Raw genomic sequence first — 20,668 nt, forward strand, 5'->3', positions numbered from 1 at the left:
GACATTTACAGAGTTCAGGTGCCTATGTTTTTTGATACTATATAAGCAACTGTTGAAGCTCAGAATTATTGGCTCCCACTTGAAGAGTGATCACAAATGAAGACATTATGAGACATCCATAAGAATACTCCAAAGCTAAACCTCTGCAAATCTTTTGCAAATCTTCCCGGCATTTCTCTCAGCCAAGAATTTGAGGTGGACATTCCAGAATGTATTGGTCATCTGCCCACCTAGATAAAGAAGCTTTTGTGACTTATTTGCATGTTCAGAATGCACACTCTGGAACTAACTACCTGCACATCTCAAACTCAAGGGTGGCAATTTGCCAATTCATGCAAATCTAAAGACATTTCTGCTCTGTCTTTGCCTAGTTCTGGGGGTGTATTGTTCTTTTTTTGGACTCTGACTTTTGGCTATCAATTTGGAGTTCTTCTATACCTGCGGGGTATTAGGAACCCAGTGGATCTATTAAACCCAAGACTTTACTGGCTTCCAAAATGGCATGGTTACTCTACAGCAGTGTCCTTCCTTTACAAAAACACAAAATAGATGTGCTTTGAAATGTTTTTTAAATTGCTAATTAAATTGTTTCTTAGGAAATGTAAGATTATCTTACCACATAAAGTAGCAATGTGAACTTTGACAGTAAGATGGAATAGAAAACGTTTGCATTTTTCAGAATAACTGAACACATTTACAAAATTATCAATTAAACATTTATAGTGCTGCATTGAAAGTGAGGATTTGCAATGAAAAAATGCTGGTAATACTTTCTTTTTTTTATTGGTTGGTGCATAATTTCTTAGAAAGTCCATATTATATACAATTTTAGCTTTATAAGAATTATAAGAATTATTAACAGCATCAAACAATGAGTGGCACAAAGGAACTAAAAATGGAAAAACCCAACATATTAACATGTCTGCCCAATGTAAAAGCAGATTGAAATAAGGCACTTTTAATTATGTAGTTCAACACTGCAACAAAATGCATTAAAGCAATTCTGTTAAGTTGTTCTACAATGGCAGACATTTTAAACTCCGAGCAAGTAAAATACCAAAGGCACTACATAAACCCCCTGCCACAAAACACAAAAGGCCAATGAAACTTGGCACATATATGTTTCTTGATTATTCATAAAGTGCATCACTTGATCAATGTGAAAAAATACAAAACAGACCATTGCTCCAAATCTACAATTCACACAGATAAAACGCAAGGAAACAAAATTCAACCTAGCTAAAAATAAGCTGTCAAATCTAATGTGTTTTTTCTTCTTCTTGAAACTGATGATAAATCTGAACAAAGTGCCTATGTCAAGATGACGATTACACATTTTGGGATAAAGCCTAGAACTGGGATCAAATATTTACTGTCATTGGCGGAGTTATTAATTGAACAGTCAATATTTCCAATAAGTGGCTAAGAATGTACCACTAGTAAAGATTGAAACCTTTTCGATGGCCTACGAAGCTAGATCAAATCGTTATAGAATTGTTGGCAAAAAATGTGCTAATTTTGGCAAATAAAATGTGCCAAAGGAAGAGGACTCAGAAGCATAATCCTACAATGTTGAAAGTGATTTCAAAACTTTTGAAATATAAATTTGATGAAAAGTGTATACTATAGCAACGTATGGGCTTGGGCAACCAAATGCATTTAAAAACATGCTCATTCTTGTACCGGTTGTAACCATTCTTTACACTGGCAAATGTAAAATAATGCTTACAACTCTGTACCAGATACCTAAAGATATGAATGTTGTTACTAGATTCAAAGGGTGCACCTCACACAAGAATTACATAGATTTTGGATCTGATAATATGGGGAGCGAGTAGACAGACTATTTGACTTTTTCTTGCAATTTCAGATAGCATCAATTAAATGATCACTCAAAAAGCAAAACAATCATTTATATGCATGAAACTACTAGCAGGGAGTCACTCAAGGAGTGACTCATTCCATGGGGTCCACTGCTGAAAGCAACTTGACAGGTGATTACATATGTATTGTTGCCGTTATATACTGGCGACCCACAACAATGATCAGGTATGCACATGTACATATACATATATAAGGCATGTACTAGAATCTAGCTTCACTAGATCTTGTAATTTAATAAACTATGCGTTTGGACATAAATTATAAATTACTAATAAGTGAAAATATACATTTCGTATGACAAGAATGTAGATGATTCTTTCTGTAAACATTAAAATGTATGCAGCCCGGTTATCCAGAGGGTCCTTAAAGACAAGGCGTGAAACGAGTTGCCGGTGGGATGCTGAGATTAATGGTCTTCATCAGGATCTGCTGCTTCTGCTACTTCAACCTCAGCTGTAGTATTTTCCAATATGGATGCTACTGCATCCTCAGGTACAGTATTTTCCGCTATGGAGCCACTCCACAATGCCTTGTGATTCTCCTGGGTAGTGCTGCAAGAAAAGATTGTAAATGTTCACCTTTTCGGTTCTAAGACAAAAAGCCATATGGGTTTAACATATCAACACCAGTGTTGCTGGATCGTGAGGCCAAGAGACAATTATGGTGGGTTTCTAAATTGGGATGCCGTTATAGCGGTCGTACTAACGGAACCAAAAAACATGTGTCTAAGGCATTCCAATTACCTTAACAAAGGAGGGGCTTATGGGGGTGTTCGGGTCTAACATCCGACCAGCGAAGGGAAAAAAAAAACCACTGTCTTCCTAAAAGTTTTCGATGCCTCTATAAACGTCTATCTATTAGCCATTATGATGCTGCTAAAATTGCACCCTTATTTTTAGGGGTGTCAGTCTGACCTGAAGAGGAGGTGTCGCTGATACAAGTGAATATTTTAGATGATTGGGTCTGAAATTCTAGTGTTACATTAGTAAAGGCTTGGGTTATGTTCAAAAAGGTGATTTCTTTTTTTACCAACGCAGAAAATGTTAGATTCTTCGCATTTAATAATATGTTAGGCACGAAAATGGTTCTGATAACTTGTGCACTGGATTACCTTACGCAAAAAATGTTTGTGGGACCATATTTTTAACCATTTGTATTAGTTTTTACATCTTGCACCGGGCATTATGAATATCAAAGTGTAACTAATTCACAATTTAAATACTGGTTGCTCATGTCTTGCATTTTAAATACAGTTCACGAATAATGTCAATTATTATTCGGACAATACCTTGTTTAGACAATAACAAATAGAACAAACAAAAATAAGAAAGGCAGAAATATAAACAGTAACTACAGGAAGATCTATATCTTGGCGGTATCTAATTTGCTGATTCCGTACGTAATTCAAATTACATAAGTGTTCGACGCCATTGGCCTATGCCAGGGGTTGTTGAGCTCTTTCTAAAGAAGCATTATAAGTTGTTGCCACTTCGACGGAAAGATTGGGGGCTGGGAAGGCCCAATAAGATGATTTATCTCTAAATTGCCAACAAAATAATGCTATTACGCCCAAACCATGTGACAACCCCAAATGCATTTTACTTTATGCTCGCACTTGTTTGCAACTTTAGGTTTCCACTCCAGCTGTTGGCCCCTTTAAACACTTCCATGACTCTACCCCTCCTTGCGTAAATTCCTTACTGCCCCTACCTTGACAAATGTCCAGCCTCAGCCTTTCTGCTACCATTTCAGGACAGTATTGTATTGCTCCGACCCACTGTGTCAGCCTAAGACCTTGGGTGGATTTACAGGATGTGGCAAAACCTCACTTCACCAATAACGGGCAAACCCATGAACCTGTTCCCCACTTTCCTCTTGACGGGATGGGGTTAAAGCCCTAACAGACCGTAGTAGGCTTTAGCAGACTCAGTTTTACCTGTCGTCTCCACTACCACGTCACTTCTGTCCAATACTCCATTGTGGAGCAAAACCATGTCAGATGAAAATAACCCACCTCCTCCTCCCTGCACCCCAGGCATTCGTAAAGAGTAGTTAGGTACATTAAAGCTATCCTCTCTTGAGTACGGCACACGCCTGTGTGGTATGTTATACTGTTGTAAATTAAATTGTGCATTCCAAAATACTAGTGCTAGATATTCCAGTGCAGCAATTCAATACGGGTCTGAGGAGTCCACACCAGATTGCAAGACCTTGTAGAGTTGCATAATCGTTCTTTTCTCATTGCCCAGGGTCATTATGGTGTGTAATGTGTGGTTTCTACTGGGCTCGGTTAATGCTGCATGTATGATACTAATGGGCTTATCATAGTTCAGAAACTGACCGGTATGGATTGGGGGGGGGCGGGGCGCGTGGGGGGGGAGCTGTAATTGGTGACGGGAAAAAGAGTATTGGGCCACCATTCACATCCATCGGCAAACGTCCTCAAGGAACCATCTTCGTGCATGTCACGTGCTGTGTGAATATCGTATTCATCACAGAGGGTAGGCTTGCTTATCTTTTGCCCCTTCAGTGCTGCCAGCACTATGCTCGGAGCAGAAAGGGCTGGTTGCATCCACTCGTGCAGGAAATTCCTCCAGTGTTATTTACTGCCTGCACTAGTTCATGGAGCAGCCTGTGCTGCTGCGAAACCTTGAAAAAGGTTAATGCCATCGCTTCGTGCACCTCCATACCCTCTCAACTGGAGGCGCATACATAGCTACGTATGCACCTGCCGGCAAATGATATATTAATTTATTATTGTCTCTCCCTTATTTTCATTACCACCAGCAAAATAATCCAATTAATTGTATCAAACGTCTTCTCAAGGTTTACAGAAAAAAACACTGACAGGTAAGCCTTAGCTGTAATTGATTCCACTACGTTTAACAGATTTTACACGATGTTAGGTGATGTATTGTTACCAGGGATAAGGCGTTTCCGGTCCTTGTGGATAAAAACTGGTAAAACTGCCAGTATGTGGGAGGCCACAATTTTACTTGGAATTTAATAATCAACATTTAATAAGGATAGAGGTATCTATGCTCTAATCAAGGGCATCTAGCACACTCTTGGGGAGAGGGACGATCATAGCTCCATTGGTAGAATATGGTAATTTCCTCATATGTTATGCTGCCTCATATACATTTGATAGTGTTGGCGCCAATTTGCCTGCATATGTTTTATAATAATCTACTGGCAGTCCGTCTAAACCAGGCACCTTGGCAGATGCCAGACTAGTGATAGATATCCTTGCCTCCTGAATATTTATTGGACAATTAAGTCTTGTCTTTGCTCTGGTGTCAGATACTTCAGCAGGGTAACCATTCCAATTTCCAGGAAGGGACAACATTCCTGTTATTTTCTCCATGTGATGTGTAATAGCAGTGGGTTATCATCTGAGTTTGGACTGCCAATGTACTCAGTATATTTTACCAATGCCAATGTACTCCGTATATTTTACCAATGCCAGTACTCTTTTGAAGCAATACATCTTTTAAAACCTCGTACGAAACAACAGATGTAAAATTAATATTCTTTAGAACCTGAGTTAGTCACCTTCCTTGTATCCTCTACTTCCCAATGTACCTGCCAGTCCAACACCGCTTTAGCAACTCTGAGCGCTCCTGAACCCAGAAGGGTTGGATGGGACCTGTCTTGGTATATATCTTCCACCTCAATGTAGTTGCCTCCTTGGATCACTGGGACACCTACAGTTCTTCTGTTATAGATTGGTAACCACATGTATACTCACTATCAGGACTTCCCTACCATGTAGTTTCTCAAATTGCAGCACAAAACGACCATTTTTGTCTTCTCAATGCTGAAAACTGCACCCCTCGTTTGATCCAAATCAGTTCCCCCCCCACCCAAACGCACAGTACTTAGTATAGAAGAGTTGCCCTCACCACCGCCTCCTAAGTTTTAAACTCTCGTCTATGTAATAGGGCAATGTCTAAGCCCTCCTTCTCAGATATGTAGATATGTTGGGCCTTTTAGTGACATTATTTACACCTCTGACATTCCAAGTTGGAATTTCTCTTTTGGCTTTGGACTACGAGGGGTGTTCACTTGTCTAACAGCATTTTCCTCATTCTGTTTCACTTTTGCTGTCTCTGCCTGGGAAATGGCAGGTCTTGTAGCTACTTACTTTCTATTTTTATCATTTATTGTTATTTTAAGCTGAGCAGGAAGAAAAAGTTACTTAGACCTGTAGTAACAATCTTTCTGGTAGATACACTTCCTATTTGCGGATTCCTCAACCCAGGCATCAGACTAGATCTTGAAACTTCAAAGCTCTCCTGTCGCCCACAGGGCAGGCTGGGACACCAAAAGTGGCATTAGCTACTGTGATCAAAGCCATATAGCAACCGCCCGGGACAACATCAGTTTCCTACCATTTTTATCAAGCCTTGAGGGCGAGAGGGAGATTGATGGATAGAGTATTGCAGTACCAAAAATAAAAGTGGAATCTCATTAACTTTCATCCAGACCAAGCTACTTTTGCAGCAGAACCCCATATTGTAGCCACTGTCTGCAGAGGCACTATTGCAGGGCTCTCATGTGTCAACGTGTATGCATGACTAGAAGAATGCAGGAAGCTACCAGACCATGGAATCGCAGGACCTTTTGAGATGTACTGAAAGAATGGACTCATTTCCGGAATGTCAACAGTTTTGAGGTGGTGGGAAAGTGCACAGAAGGGTGGTGTTCAGTGCCAACCCTATGACCTGGAGACAATCGGAGGGCTACATGTGAGATTTGGGCTTGTTGGGTTTGTTGATGTAAAAGCCTGGGTTGAACAGCAGGTATACTGTCAAATGCAAATTGAGCCACACCACCTCTGACAGACTTGCTTTGATAAGCCAGTCATCTAGGTAGGGGAAGATAGGTATGCCTGACCACATTATATGTGCCGCTACCACTGCTATCAACCTTTGTGCAGCCCCGAGGTGATGATGTCAAAGAAAAGGGTAGTAGTGTGTATTGGTATTGTGTAGAACCCACCACAAACCACAAGTACTTCTGATGCGACTGCAGGATAGTGGTGCAGAAGTATGCGTCCTGCAGGTCAAGAGAGACTATCCAGTCTCCACGCTCTAACAGCAGTAGAACCTGAGCTAGGGCCAGTACCTTGGCCTTCTCCTTTCTGGAGGAGTAGTTCAGGTTTCTGAGGTCAAGGATCGGATGCAGACCCAATCCTTCTTGGGCACCAGGAAGTATTGTGTGTAACGCCCCTGTCCCTTTTGCTGTACTGGCACAAACTAAACCATTTCTTTCTTCAGAAATGCTGCCACCTCCTGTTGAATTTTGCCAGGCAGTCTGTGGGTGTGAGGGGGGCTGGAGGAGTGGAGGGCGATGAGGGAGAGGGAAGAAGGCAAGAGGGGCATAGCAGGAGGTGCCTGAAGGAAGCCAGTGTGTGGCCGCTTCCTTAAATCTGAAGGACCCACTAGTTTGAAGTGATGGCCTTTTAGTCCAAGAGAAAAGAGGACACACTCCTTTTCAGAATCCAGATGGAGGTTGAGAAGTAAACTATGTTTGCTTTCCTAAAGGTGCCTGAGCAGTGGATTTGGCTGCTGCTGATATTGTTGGCTCTTACAAAAATGAAAGTCCCTGGAGAAGCCACTAAAAACACTGAAACTGATAATCCCACGAGGTGGAAGGTGGCCAGACCAGAAACGAGTTATGGCCTTACTGATCTTGAAGTGCTCTAACAAAGAATCAGCTTAGTCACCAAATAGACCACCTCCAACAAAGGGTAGCTCCATCCAGGTATTCTTTACATCAGCTAAAAAATTTGAGGTTTTCAGCCAGGCATGCTTCCTAATAGAGACTGAGGTACCCTTTGCCTGGACAATCAAGCTGCTATGTCCAGTCCTGATTTGACGATGTGCCTAGAGGGGTTCTCTATTCGTCCTGAACCACTTCTTGAAAGTGCTTGCACACGTCTTCCGGTACACAGGGAAGCACCATTTGGGCCACGTCCCACAGGGCATGGGTGAAGCTTTCTAGAAGTCAGCTGACATTAATGGATTTTAGTGCAATGCTGCCCCCTAGAGAAAAGAGTTCTTTTCCCCCTGACCCTTGGTACTCCAATGCTCTGTCAGTTGGGGTGGATGAGAAGGTCCCTTCTGATTGTCCAGAACAGGAAGTCTGTATGACAGTGGTTCATCTGGAGCAAGGCGATACAGACTGTCAACCAGCCTGTTAACCGCCAAGGCCGAGAAAGTTTTCTCTCACGCTGCCATGACTGGCTTCAGGAGGGATTCATTAAATGGGAGTAGGGTTTCCGCAGTAGTAGTTGATTAAAGGAGCACTTTAATGAGGACATTAGTCTTAGTCTCTGCAGTCAAGAGTTGCAGTTCTAGCACTTCTGTAGCCTTCACTATTATCTTATGAAAATACATCACCTCATGTATTTGTGGGCAAGTCCACAGCCAGTTCAGGAGAGGTGTACAGGCCACTTGCAGATGATCGGCCTTGAAATTCTCCTTGTGGCTCTTGATCCAAACCCATATCCCCAGTGTCCGAGTCCATGCCAAAGATTTCATGCAGTCTGTTCCTGTATCGTCCCCTGTAGTAAGGCGCAGGGTCTCTCTATGGGATCTTTTTTTGGGAGCACCATCAAGCATTGGGGCTGGTGGAGTCATTTCCGAAGTAAGAGGTGGAGGCGGCGCCTATGGAGATGGTGTCATCCTCGGCATTGTGTAGCACAGGACTAAGTCAAAGAGAAGGTGGGCCAGCACTGTAGCAATGGTGCAATGCCGGTTGGCATCAGACCATATGCATGAACACTGATTGTCTGTATAGTATTGAACAGCCCATAGGGACAACAGTTGGCACTGACGTCTTGTAAAAATTAGCATGCGCAAACGACACTGGGTACGAAACAGACATTGGGAACTCTAAGCATGCTGTTCTCGGTGAAAGGCAGGCAAATTGAGCTGATCCTGGTGCCACTGGGTCCGATGGAGTGGAGGCCCAATCCTGGGCCAGGTACAGTGGAACCACCAGAGCAGCTCAGAAGGGATGGGTGGGAATCACTGGCTAACTGTTGAATAACTCCAGCTCCGAGGATGACAGTCCTGTGGAAGAGCGATGAAGGGACTTACCTCTGAAGCTCTTTTTGTGTTTCCTCTTCTTACTCCTGGAGGAAGAGGATGAAGACCTCAAACGGGTCCGGGCACGCTTTCAACTCTGATGGTCTTCCTTGATCAGATCTATGAAGAGCTTTGCTTTCTGTTTCATAATGGCCTTGGGTTGTATACTTCAACTTGAAGTACAGGCCCAGGAGTTGTGGCCTGAACCTAGGCACCAGATATACACAGCGTGGAGGTTTGCGATGGACATCTGTCCCTCGCGAATCCCTACAGGGATTAAACCCTGACTTCTTGGGAGGAGACATGGTACTTGCAGTTTAGAGTTTTAAGTTTAAGTTTTGTGAGGAAAAAACTCTGCAGAGGGGAAGCTCAACATCCCCATCGAAGGGGCAAAAAAGGGAAATTACATTGTTACGCTGGGGTGGACTCTATAAGGCTGATGTCACTTCCAGCGTTCATTCAAAGCCAGCACCCACTACTGGTGACGTGAGAGATTTCTGATCCACTCTGATGCCTCGGTTTGTTATACAGGTGAGGAATCTGAAGGTAGAAGTATCCATCAGAAATAGCAGTGCGTATATGAGCCCTTAACCTCCAAGGTATTTGTTTAAACTTTTAGAAATGAGGACCTTTGGTGCTGTACAGCAAGGGTATAATCTGGGAAGATCATAACTTTTGCACCATTCGCCATGTATTGCTCTGCTTTTCTTGTATGCTGCAATATCACATCTATTTTCTTATAATTGTTTTTTTTTATCTACACTGTCCTTGGGGGGAGGGGGGAAGATACAATGGTAAGGAGTAGAGACAGAATACGCTGGGCCAGCACCCTGTGAGCTTGCTCTCCCATGGGGAAATTTGACATTACCTGCTGTGCCACCTCACACTTCAACCAGTCTTCAAGATAGGATACTACATATGTGCCTTCTACACTTCAGGCATGCAGACCACCCTTTCATTATTGCAACATGACTTCCCTTAAGAGTCTTTCGCCCATCCCTCCAGATATCTATTTCCATCTGCAAACTCTGTTATGACAGTGAGCAACTGTGCCGTTTCAGGAGATTTCCAGCCCTCCTTACATTTGTTTTACCCAATCTGCCAGCTTTTTTCTCTCAGGATGCCAGATCAATCACCACTCCATCGATTTTCTGCATGAGTGCATCTCTTCTTCCAGTGACTGCTGCTAGAGTCTTGCCCAATTTCTCCTGTGTATCATTGCCCTCCATAGAGCAGTTCACTGTCGCTTAAGAAGGCAGCAGGAGTCCACTGTTCAGTCCCTGCCAACTCACTCCCCTTTCATGTCTTGTCAGCCAGCTTTCAGTCTACCTATTATTTGACAGTGGTTGCACTTGTGCCTCGACACAGCTCCTGTCTACTCTTGAGGAATGTTTTTACCCCCATGGTCGATGCTTAGGCTGCTCTCAGGAGTCAGGAGTCCCAAACCTAGCTTTACGCATCAGGTATTCTGCCTTGCCTGCAGCATGACAGATTAGTTCATGAGAGCCACCAGGAGCTTAGACTGCTGCATCCACATGTTCGGCTGCCAAGCCATGACCCCCGTTTGTGGGACCAGTTAAGTACAAGTTAAAATGTGTTTCTACGAAAAATATTTTACCCTTGTGTAGATTTACTTTCTGCCTTTTTCATATCTGAGGCCTGAGTGGATAAATGTGACAGAGTGATGCACAATGAGGAGTGATTTCTTTTATAGGTTACTAAGGGCCAGATGTACCAAAGGGATTTACCCATTCTGTGTCTATGAGAAAATTCTTTAGTACATATGTCCCTAAGTGCTTTAAGAACAAATCATATGCATGCTAGGCGTTTCATAACATAGGTTTACTGTAATGTTGATCAGATTTTCTTTTTATTTTGATTTACTAATGACACATTTTCCTATTGTATCTTGGTGCACTATTTATTACAGGCATCGAAGGTGAGATAGAAGCTGATGCATGTTAGTTTGTAAATAAACTTTATATTTCAATGTATTCTACTTAATATACTTTTGTATATACCAAATGGAATTAGGGAATAAATAATGCAGCCCATCAGTTCATGGAATGAATTATATTTACTGACACCAATGTTTATTGTTACAGTTTAAAACAGTTAAAAGCAAACAAATGCACTTAGCAAATAGATTTAAAGACTTTATAAAACACCATGAATTTCACTTTTGCAAGTTGATCAAAGAGACAACTGAAGGCATTTTCAGAAAATGTTGACATGAATTTGCACAACTGATTTTCCTACACAGGTTGGAAATAAATGAATGTAAATGTTGGTATTAAATCTAGATTACCAGTTTTCTTCACCTTGCGCCCCCTGGTCTGCCTCAATGACCGAAGACTCAACCTCTCCACTGAAATCACTTTCCTGTCCAGAGAGCTTGCGTGTCATTCCTTGCCCTATAGTTAATTCCCTGCAAAAACAATACAGATGGGTACATGATCGGTAAAGTTACACATTTATGATGGAAACTTTATAACTTATTTTTTACACTCTTTTTCAGCGATTTACATTTTGTCACAAATGTGGTTTGCGAGATGACAAAGGAAGAATGCAGCAAGTATGAGGCAGTAATGCCACTAACTTAACTACAGGAGGATACAAGTGTACTATTCCCTAATTGTACTCCTTTTGATATCAAAGTAAACCACAAAACGTTTTAAGTTTAGTTGAATCTCGTTCTCTACCAACCTTCATGCCTTTGTAATTCAGACAACCTGAAATAAGAACAGCAAGCGGTGGAGTATGTAAGAAAGCAGGTTTATTATGGGGCATAGCAGAAGGCCCACACTCTCTCACAGCTGCCTGGGTGTCATCTAGCAGACCGAAATGCTGACATCAGATATTGAGTGCTGTTCCATGATGCTTTGACATCATGGAACACAACTTCGGTATCACAGGTCTTCCTTTCCAACAACAATTACAAAATTATACATTACTAGCAAACAGTGTGAGGAGAAATATTAAAAACAACAGGAACACAGAACTCTAAAAATATGAACAAAAAATACTGGTAATCTGCACTCAGCACAAAACGAAGACAATACCATCACGCTTAACAGCTTCGAAGGCATCTGTAACTTGAGGAAACATTCAAGTATCTTGTCGAGGAGGCAAAGTAGACTTTATGACTACTAGTCTGGCGGGCCGTGAAATGTTACAATTAAGAGCGACATCATCTCGGTCCCTCAGAATCAGACACAACCTGTGAACATGAACTCTGTACTCTGGCCAGCCTTTGGATGTGCCATCGTTGCCTATTCTAAAGCGTCGCCACATTTCACTTCCAACACACGTGCTGGACCTTAGACAGATTTTTTTTATCATCAAAAGAAAATCGTTGTCCCTTGCCTAAGCACCTACACTCCATACAAACAATTTACATCTAAACACACTCCTTCCTCTATCCACAGTTGCTCCTTTAACCCACTTTGCTCTCTTGTTCAAACCACAAGATAAAACCACAAGATATGCAAAAGTTCCATGGTTTCACATAAGCCATGAAGAATTTAAGTCAAATAACGCCTTCACCTACACTTCAATTTGTACGATGTCTTGCCAGTCGTTATATGCAAGGTCAAACTATGAAAACACCAAAGGACCACACAGGGAGAGTGAAAATGAATGGGTGCTTCGTGTTTTAAGCCATCCGTCCGACCGCTGTACTATCTGGTAGACAAGATTAGCGTGAGCTGACAGAGGAAAGGGGCATGTCTGGCCCTGCAGGAGGATAGACTGTCCAGGAACAGAAGCCCAGCATGATCTTGTTGTGAGAAACACCGGAAGAAAACAGACTGTTCTAGGGAGTGAAGTTAGAAGTGACCTGTGCCATAAGGAAGTTTCCATGACTCTGTATGTGGTCGTGTTGTGAAATATATTTTGACTGTCCAAGCATTCATTTCAAAGTGTTAGGTCACAGCTGTTGTGGGTCTATGAGCTGGTGCTGCCACTGCCAATGAAGCAAAATCAGATCAGCCACGAAGACCACAACTGCCTTGCTTGGGTCCCTGTATACACTCAGCAGTGAGTTCTGCTAGTGACAAAGATTGTCCCTATACACAAGGCCTGCAGTGCTGATCTGGTCCAGGAATTACTGTTACAAAGAAAAGCTGCTGCTGAGATCCCCAAAGCAAGGAGCTGCCGTTAAAATGGACATACATATGGGGTGTGCCCACCTATCACACAGATCTGCAACACCACCAAGCTGATAAAAGCAGGGCTTAGCCTGCCAACCGAAAGAGGGTCTAAAGGCATACAGAGGAAATCAGGCACAAGGACTTGAGACTTTTTGCCCAAGTTAATAGCTGGGCATGAGGACTATTAAACTTAGTTGCATATTTAAAAGGTGATAGTAAAAGTGAACAAACTAATAAAAATTGGCACATGCACTTCAATTATGTTTACCTGCATTAAACCGGCAACTATAAGCATAAGAACTACTACAGCTTGACGAGTATCAGCATGGGTGTGATTCTTACTGGAGATCATAGCCACAAATACACCCTTGTAATGTCAACACTAATTTGAGTGTTTAGTTTCTAGTTGTGCTGTGTGATTAACTGACTTTCCTTTTACATAAAAGATAAGCACTAGGCTGGACATTGCATCATTGTGTCTGTTGTTTGACTGTTGACATCTGAGCTCTTGCTCACCTCCTCGACTCCCACAATTCCTCACTGACAATTCTGTAACTGCTTGCCCTTGTTATGTTGAGAGTTAAATGGGAAAAAGGTAGTACTTGTCCCAGTTTACAGAACCACAGTAGGCCAGACCTCATGGGCAAATTACCTAACCACAACGGCCAGGCCAAGTTCCCTTGTTTGCCTAGTGCCCATTCTCCCACATGGGGTCTGACAACACGTCTCATTGTAGGTTCTCTGAAACACTTTAAGTACATGCTTTTTGTAGACAGCCACGTGGAGCTCAAAAGCATTTCTGTTGTGTATCTTTCTATCTGTAATGTGCTGTTTTTGTTTTTAGTTGCAACGTAGTGAACTTTTGATCTGCTGTCTTTAACAGATATTCCTTTCAATGTGTCCTGAAGGTCCAGAACTTGCTTCTATCCCTACACGCAATTCCCAAGTACACTACTCTTTTAGGACCTTCAAGATTAACAGAATCTAAGTTACTTGAAAACTAAAGACCTGTAGCTCAAAGGTTATTACTATATGTAGGGCATCTCTTACTAGAGCTGTCATCTGGCAGTGTGAGCACACTAAACTAGAGTACACAAAATCTAATCTGGTTAACTGTCCTGGAGATTCTTAGGAGTTAGGTAAATCAACAGTGTGGAATGGCAACAGTACGATGATAGTCCTCAGAGATTTTGCAGATAATTACCAGAAAACAACCAAACAAGCAATAAAAATCAGGCAGTTACAAGTAAGTGCATCGTGTTGATCATTAACCCTAGACAGGTTGGATCTCATTTCCTTCCTCCATCAACTCAAGATCATAGTATTTTATCCAACAACCCCAATTTATGCAGGCCTCCCCTACTTTTATGTGACCTTTTCTGCTACGATATATAAATCCATCCCCACTGTAGCAGGGGCGGTATTTCAAGGGCACTCCAGTGTTTGGCCACATCTCTCTCTGCCACCACCAGGATCAGGTTACAGAAGAGTAGCTTTGCACGTCGGACACCCACATTAGTGGGTATACCAAGAAGAACATATTTGGGTTCAACAGGGAGAGATGTCCCCACTATCTTACCCAGCTCATGCAATATTGTGTGCCAGTAGGACTATGGCAGGCCAGGCCCAAAGGGTACGAAGGAAGTCTCCTCTATTCCCCTTACATCGCAAGCAGTCTGAGGATACTGCTCTTCCAATCCTACACAGGGGTGCCCAATCATAGTAGACCCGGTGGAGGAATTTGAAATGAATGAGCCTCAGCCTGAATTAAACTGCCACCTCCCATGAGTGCATCAATGCTGTTTCCCAATGTAAGTCATCTAATTCTGTCCACTTCATTTTCCCATTTGCCTCTCAAATACTTCAAGGTGTCTGGCACATCATTATTAATTGTTTTATGAGTGTAGGAGACTGCTTTTTCTTTGAGCATCCCCATGAGCAGTCTGCCTTTTAAGGGTGCATATTTAGTCAGGTCTGCGTCAGTGTCCTCTGTCCCAAGCGTGCTGGTGCTGTTAGTATCTAAAATACTGTGCGTCATGGAACTGGTAATCATGCTGAAGGGTTTGGTAGGACATAACGCTGCCCTTCTCAAGAAGGTATACAACTTTGGAAATACCAATGAGATCCCAAGCACCAAAGCCCTTCAGCTTTCCAAACTCCTTGAATCTCTGTTCCTATCCACAATGTGGTCTCCTGGGTAATCTTATTTGTGCATCCTATGTATCTATTTGTCTTGAGCCACGCCTCAACCGTCACCTGAGTCGCAGGCAGGAGATGCCCACCCCCTTTCACCCTTAGAGGTAATGTTGAAAGGGCTGGACATGGAATTGGGTCTTCTCTAAAGCATAAGTGGGATGATCACTGGCCGCAAAGCCCCAGCCGTTAATAATGATCATGCAAGTCACCCAATAGTAAGCTCTGGTATCTGGGAGGGCCGTGGGTGCCTGGTAGAGCTGCACTACCTTTGTAAAAAAAAATTGTAGACCGAAGGCAAATCTCCAGAATGTTTTCATCAGAAATGGTCAATGTACCATGTTGAAGGTCTTTTCAGCATCCAGGGATAGGAAAACATAGGGATCCCAGCAAGCCTGAACCTCCGCTAGCCAATTATAGAGTCTGCAAAGGTAAAATCGTGTTGATCACTGGGGCATAATGCATAGGCCTCAGGGTCTTTCCAGAGTTCAATTTTGCTGTGGTCACCTGTACTTCAGCAAAGGAAATCTCCCCCGCTAGAGCCAACTGGTCCTCCACCAGGAGGTTCAGTACAGTCACTGTGTCCAGGTAGGCTTCAACGCACTGGGCCCCAGCAGGAGGGTGTTCTTTGTAGAGGGCTTAGTATTAATTTGCAAATCCCACTACTATATCCCCCATCCGTTGAACAGGATTCATGTTTTCCACCACTATGTGGAGCATCCACCGGGCCTCAACCTCCCTCCGGCCTAGCCTGCTCCCACCTTGTCACCAGTATCACATAGGCGGTGCTGCATACCTGAGATTTAATTTGGTGCCTCATTGTGCATCAACGTGCGATACTCAGTGCACAGGGCAACAATTTTCCCATATCATCAGGGGATCTAACTGCACCTCGTCCACATCCTCTGCCCGTGGCAGTCTTTGTTCGACTGCTCCTATCTCCCGTTCTTTTTTTTTAAGGGAATATTTTGTGCTAAGTCTCTAAGTACTGCCTTGTAGGCCTCCCACAGAACCGCAACTGAATCAAGAGACTCTTTTTTCCAAAAAACAGAGTCCGGTATCTAGCCGGAGCTCATGTGAGACCTTCTGATCTCATAGCTCCCATGCAGTCAACCTCCACCCTACTCCCGGCCCTCGGGGTCTATGACCCACAGAAAGCCAGAGCCTGGAGTGTTCGGATAAGCCCAAGGCCATATATTTCCCTCTCTCAATCATATCTATCTCTCCTGCGGGGGCAAAAAATAAACTAGCCTAGAAATACTTTGTGTATCCTGGAGAAATAAGAGTAGTCCCTGCTCTCCAGATGGAGGCCGCGCCATAGGTCGCAGAGTCCTGGTTTGTTTGCAAAGCGTGACAATGGCGTCCCCTCAGGGTGCCCATAGCGGAGCCTGATCTGTCCAGTGCAAGGGACATATCAGTGAAATCCTCACCTACAATCTGAAGTGAATCGTCTGTTTTCAATAATATCACCATTAGTTAATCTAGGCTGTTGAAGATGCGGGTGCATAGACACTAATGATCGCGACATTCGTCCTCCCTGAGAAACCCTGAGCTGTAGCATATGCCCCATTTGGATTTATCCAAGACTTCTGCCTCTGGAAGGGGTGATTTCCGAATTAGTATTGCTAGTCTCCGGGAGCTCGAGGTGAAGCCCCCATTGGCTAGTGTAGTGTACGCTCCTTGAGCTGGAAAATGGCACTGGATCCCTATCAAGTGGGTCTCCTGTAGGAGAACCACATCTGGCTTTAGGTCTCTCCTATAGGTTGTGACCAGACCCCTATTGATTTTACTGCCAGTCCATTTATGTTCCAAGTAACAATAGAATGACTTAAGGAGTGTCATTTAGTAGCGTGAGCCACGCCTGCAATGTGACATGTCAATTCCAATCATACCATATGTGTAGACACTGCATCATGTTGGTGGCCCTTTCCACTTCACAAATGATCAGGAAACAAACCCTAAAAAACTATCCTCCCACCCACCGCGCATATTAACCCACATGTCTAAAAAGACAACTTCGTCATAGGAGCATGACTGAGAGGTCTGTAGCCCACCTCACCCGCACACCCCTAATGTGACCACTAAGAAGCTATAATAAACTGAATTTCTCCACACGCACCCACACTCAACCAGTCTCAGACTCAAGTAGGAGGAGTGGGAAACCCCAAGTCAACTGTCCTCTCAATCATCAAACCTCTGACCCTTCCAAGATGCCTCACGCACACCTCACCAGTAACTTCAGTCACCACTCACTGTAACAGATAGCTAGAAAATGAAATAAGCAGGGGGAAGAGAGATGGGCCTCCTCTCACAGGCCACAACCGTACCCCTAATGCCACCAAGCTGAAGGGACAAAAACTTCCCTCTCTGTCTTGAGATTCTTTCACCCAATCCAACCCCTGGCAAAAGTCGAGATTCTCAGGCACATCCAAATCAGTATGTCTCAGTTCAGGATTGGAAGTGTTTCTGCCTGATCTGCAACCCAGCCCCTCCTCTGTCGCCAGTGGAGATGCCCCCTCAGTTCTATCATACTCGGGATGAAGCCTCACCGATTGTAGTCTTTCTTCCTCAGAGTCTGAGGATTGCTCTCCAGTCACTTCTTCCCTGACTGTCCTCTCTAGAGACCTGCACCCTCCTCCCCCAGGTCAGTTCTGGTCCCCAGATCACTCCTCCCAGCTGGTTCCTGTGGGGCATCTTGTGGGAAGCAGAGGAGAGTCCTCTCCGTGCTTTATCTTGGAAGATCAACTTGGTGGAAAAGAGAAGCATGTATTAGAGTTGCATAGCTCGGAGCTTGACCTTAATAGCATCGAAAGTAAGCCTCGGCAACTCTCTGGAGTAGTCGAGGAAATAGCACTATAATGGAGGATTCATACTTGATTGTCCACAACTGTCTTGCTTCCCTATGTATCATATGGCAACTTAGCAGTGAGCGCCCTATGTGTTCGTTCAATCACGAAACAGGTGGAGAAGTTGCCAGTTGTGAAGGAGGTATGGAGCCATTGTCCCAATAGATCTGTCATTTAGATCTTTCCCCTCCCTCAGGGAAGCCCATAAATCTCAAGTTGTTGCATCCTACTTGGTTTTCCGCATCATGAACCCTCTATAGGAAGTCTTTGGTGGTCGCCTTCAATTCCAAGAGATCTTTCCCTGGGGAATGTGTAGTATCTTCCAACTCAGACAGCCTCTCTTCTGCTGCCATCACTCTGCTGCAACATTTCAGACATCCTGTCTCAACAACAAGACCTCTGCACTCACCTCTCCAATCCTGGACTCAAGGGCTGTCCTAGACTGCTGGATTGCGGCTCGGAAGAAGGCACTATCTGTGGGTGGGGGTCCTATTTCCTCCGTGAGGCCTCCACCACTTTGGTATATCTATCTTCCCCTGACAGCGCTGTTTTGGGTCTCTGTCTTTCGCCATGTGCCAGGAATAGTCCGGATCCAGCAAACCCCTCAACGACCCTATACATGTTGCACCAGGTGGGTCAGTCCAAAACGGCTTCACCACACTCCAGGTGTCAGACCACCCAGTCGCCTCCCTGACAGGGAGAGAACCATCTAGTGCCACTTAGGTTCTCCTCAGGACCAGTCTACCACGTGTTGGCAGGGTCAGTGAAGTAAGGGTGATTCAGTAGCACAAGATATCGACATGTAAGGATTCCATAGATATTTGTTCTCCAGAATCACTCAGAGTTTGAAGCCGTATCTGCGAAGTCACGGCCACACAGTGGACTCCACTAGAGGGCAGGCGATTGGATGCTGGACTTTACGAGTTGAATCACCAGGGAGCTTGGTCACCTCCTACGGGTAGTCACAAGGAGGCCCTTTTCATTTTCTCACTGAATCTTTTTTTATTTATTTTTTATGGTACCTTGTGTAGGAGCACCCACAATGGGGGACAATTCACTCTTGTAAAGACTGCTGCCAGAAGAATTAATACCTTTTTTGGGGAAGGGTTTGCCGCAGGCCAACATTCATGTCTTCAAGCTCCGGGTGCAGCGTCGCCTCGGGGCCTGCAAAACTCCCTCGGGCCCAGCACCTCAAAGGATCTCCACAGGGGTCAATCGACTTGCTGCTTTACTGGGGAGCACTGGTCGATGTCTGAATCTTTCTCTGTGGGTCCTGTGACTGCTCTCAGCCTCTATTTTAAGTAGCCCCGATGGCATCCCTAAGATCCGGAGATCTACTCTGGGCCATGACTTTGGGGCTTGAGAGGGTGCCTTTCCTGCACCCCCCCCCCCAAGGACCTGTTGCAAGGTTCACCACAGGGGGTTGGGGTCCAGCGAAGATTGCTGTCGCTGAGCCGCCATGGGTCCAGCGCTCTTTCCTCCAGTTCCTGTGCGTTGTCTGCTGACCTCCGGCATCGAGAGGCCCTTCCAGCTCTCCTCCACTCTGCTTAGGCGCCGATACGCGTCTCAAACAGCGGGCACCCACTTCCTACTGTCCAGCTTCTTCACTTTCAGATCCCCTGAGTGCCCGGAGGCAGCCAGAGCGTATTGCTATGCCTCAGGCTCAGTCGGGATCAGCTGCCATTTTGTCCAGGGGAGCTTGCATTTCCTGAGCACTGCAACCCACGCAGAAAAACGCAGAAAAGCCTTAGGGCTCCCTTAATGTTGTTCAAAACACTCACCAGTTCAGCAGGATCGAGTGGGGTTCAGCATTGTTTGCGGGAGGGGGGGAAGGGACTCAGGATTGCAGCAAGATAATAGTAGGCCCAGCCGGAGCTCAGTGCAGGTGCGTCTAACCCACAATTTTGCTAGCCACTTCCCCGTGATGGAAATTATTGACCACTACTAGGTTAAATATGTGTACACCTAGGCCATGAAAGAGTCCCTTTCCCAATTCTATTCTATGTCTAAACAGGGGTTTTCTATTTATGTCTTTTGTTTTTCTGTATATTATTTTGAATAGGTGCAAACAGTTTAAATCACATATTCTTCTCTTGAAATGACTGGATATCGTTCCAAAAGCAATGAATAAATGTAACTGAATTCTAGAAAATTTATGTCCAGGACATATTCGTATGGACGAAGATGTATTTTTACCATCAATAAAAGTGTTACAAAGACACCATTTCCCTTGCATCCTTCTCAAAGTGAAAATCCAAAGGTGAGAATCATCTAAACTCGTTAGCCAGACTGCTGCATATTTCCTATACAATAAAGTTGCTGATTTTCCCTCTTCTGTTCATGCACAGACGTTTTTCCTGTTCAGTTGCAATCACAAAGAATATGGTGGTGTGTCAAAATGGCCTAGTTACTTCTCTGGGTTTCCACAGTCAGTGGATAAAAGCTTATTTGGTGTTTTTAGAATTATAACTGGTATAATGTGCACTGCTGCAGTAAA

The 20,668-nt window shown here is 44.0% G+C and overlaps 1 protein-coding gene across 3 annotated transcripts in view; it reads right to left on the minus strand.

Annotated features, from left to right (window-relative positions):
* Positions 1 to 767: 767 nt before the first annotated feature.
* SNX16 (sorting nexin 16) overlaps positions 768 to 20,668 on the minus strand; it is a 155,178-nt gene continuing 135,277 nt past the window's right edge. For 2 of the 3 annotated variants that reach the window (XM_069220419.1, XM_069220420.1), the window contains exons 7-8: positions 11,290 to 11,409; positions 768 to 2,435 (exon numbers count right to left, since the gene is read on the minus strand). In XM_069220419.1, the coding sequence (XP_069076520.1) occupies positions 2,291 to 2,435; positions 11,290 to 11,409 (265 nt within the window). In that variant the 3' untranslated portion in view covers positions 768 to 2,290. The remainder of the gene's footprint in view (positions 2,436 to 11,289; positions 11,410 to 20,668) is intronic. The other variant, XM_069220421.1, reaches the window with a different exon arrangement.

Source organism: Pleurodeles waltl, chromosome 2_2, assembly GCF_031143425.1.
Source record: "Pleurodeles waltl isolate 20211129_DDA chromosome 2_2, aPleWal1.hap1.20221129, whole genome shotgun sequence".
In the NCBI taxonomy this organism is placed as follows: domain Eukaryota; kingdom Metazoa; phylum Chordata; class Amphibia; order Caudata; family Salamandridae; genus Pleurodeles; species Pleurodeles waltl.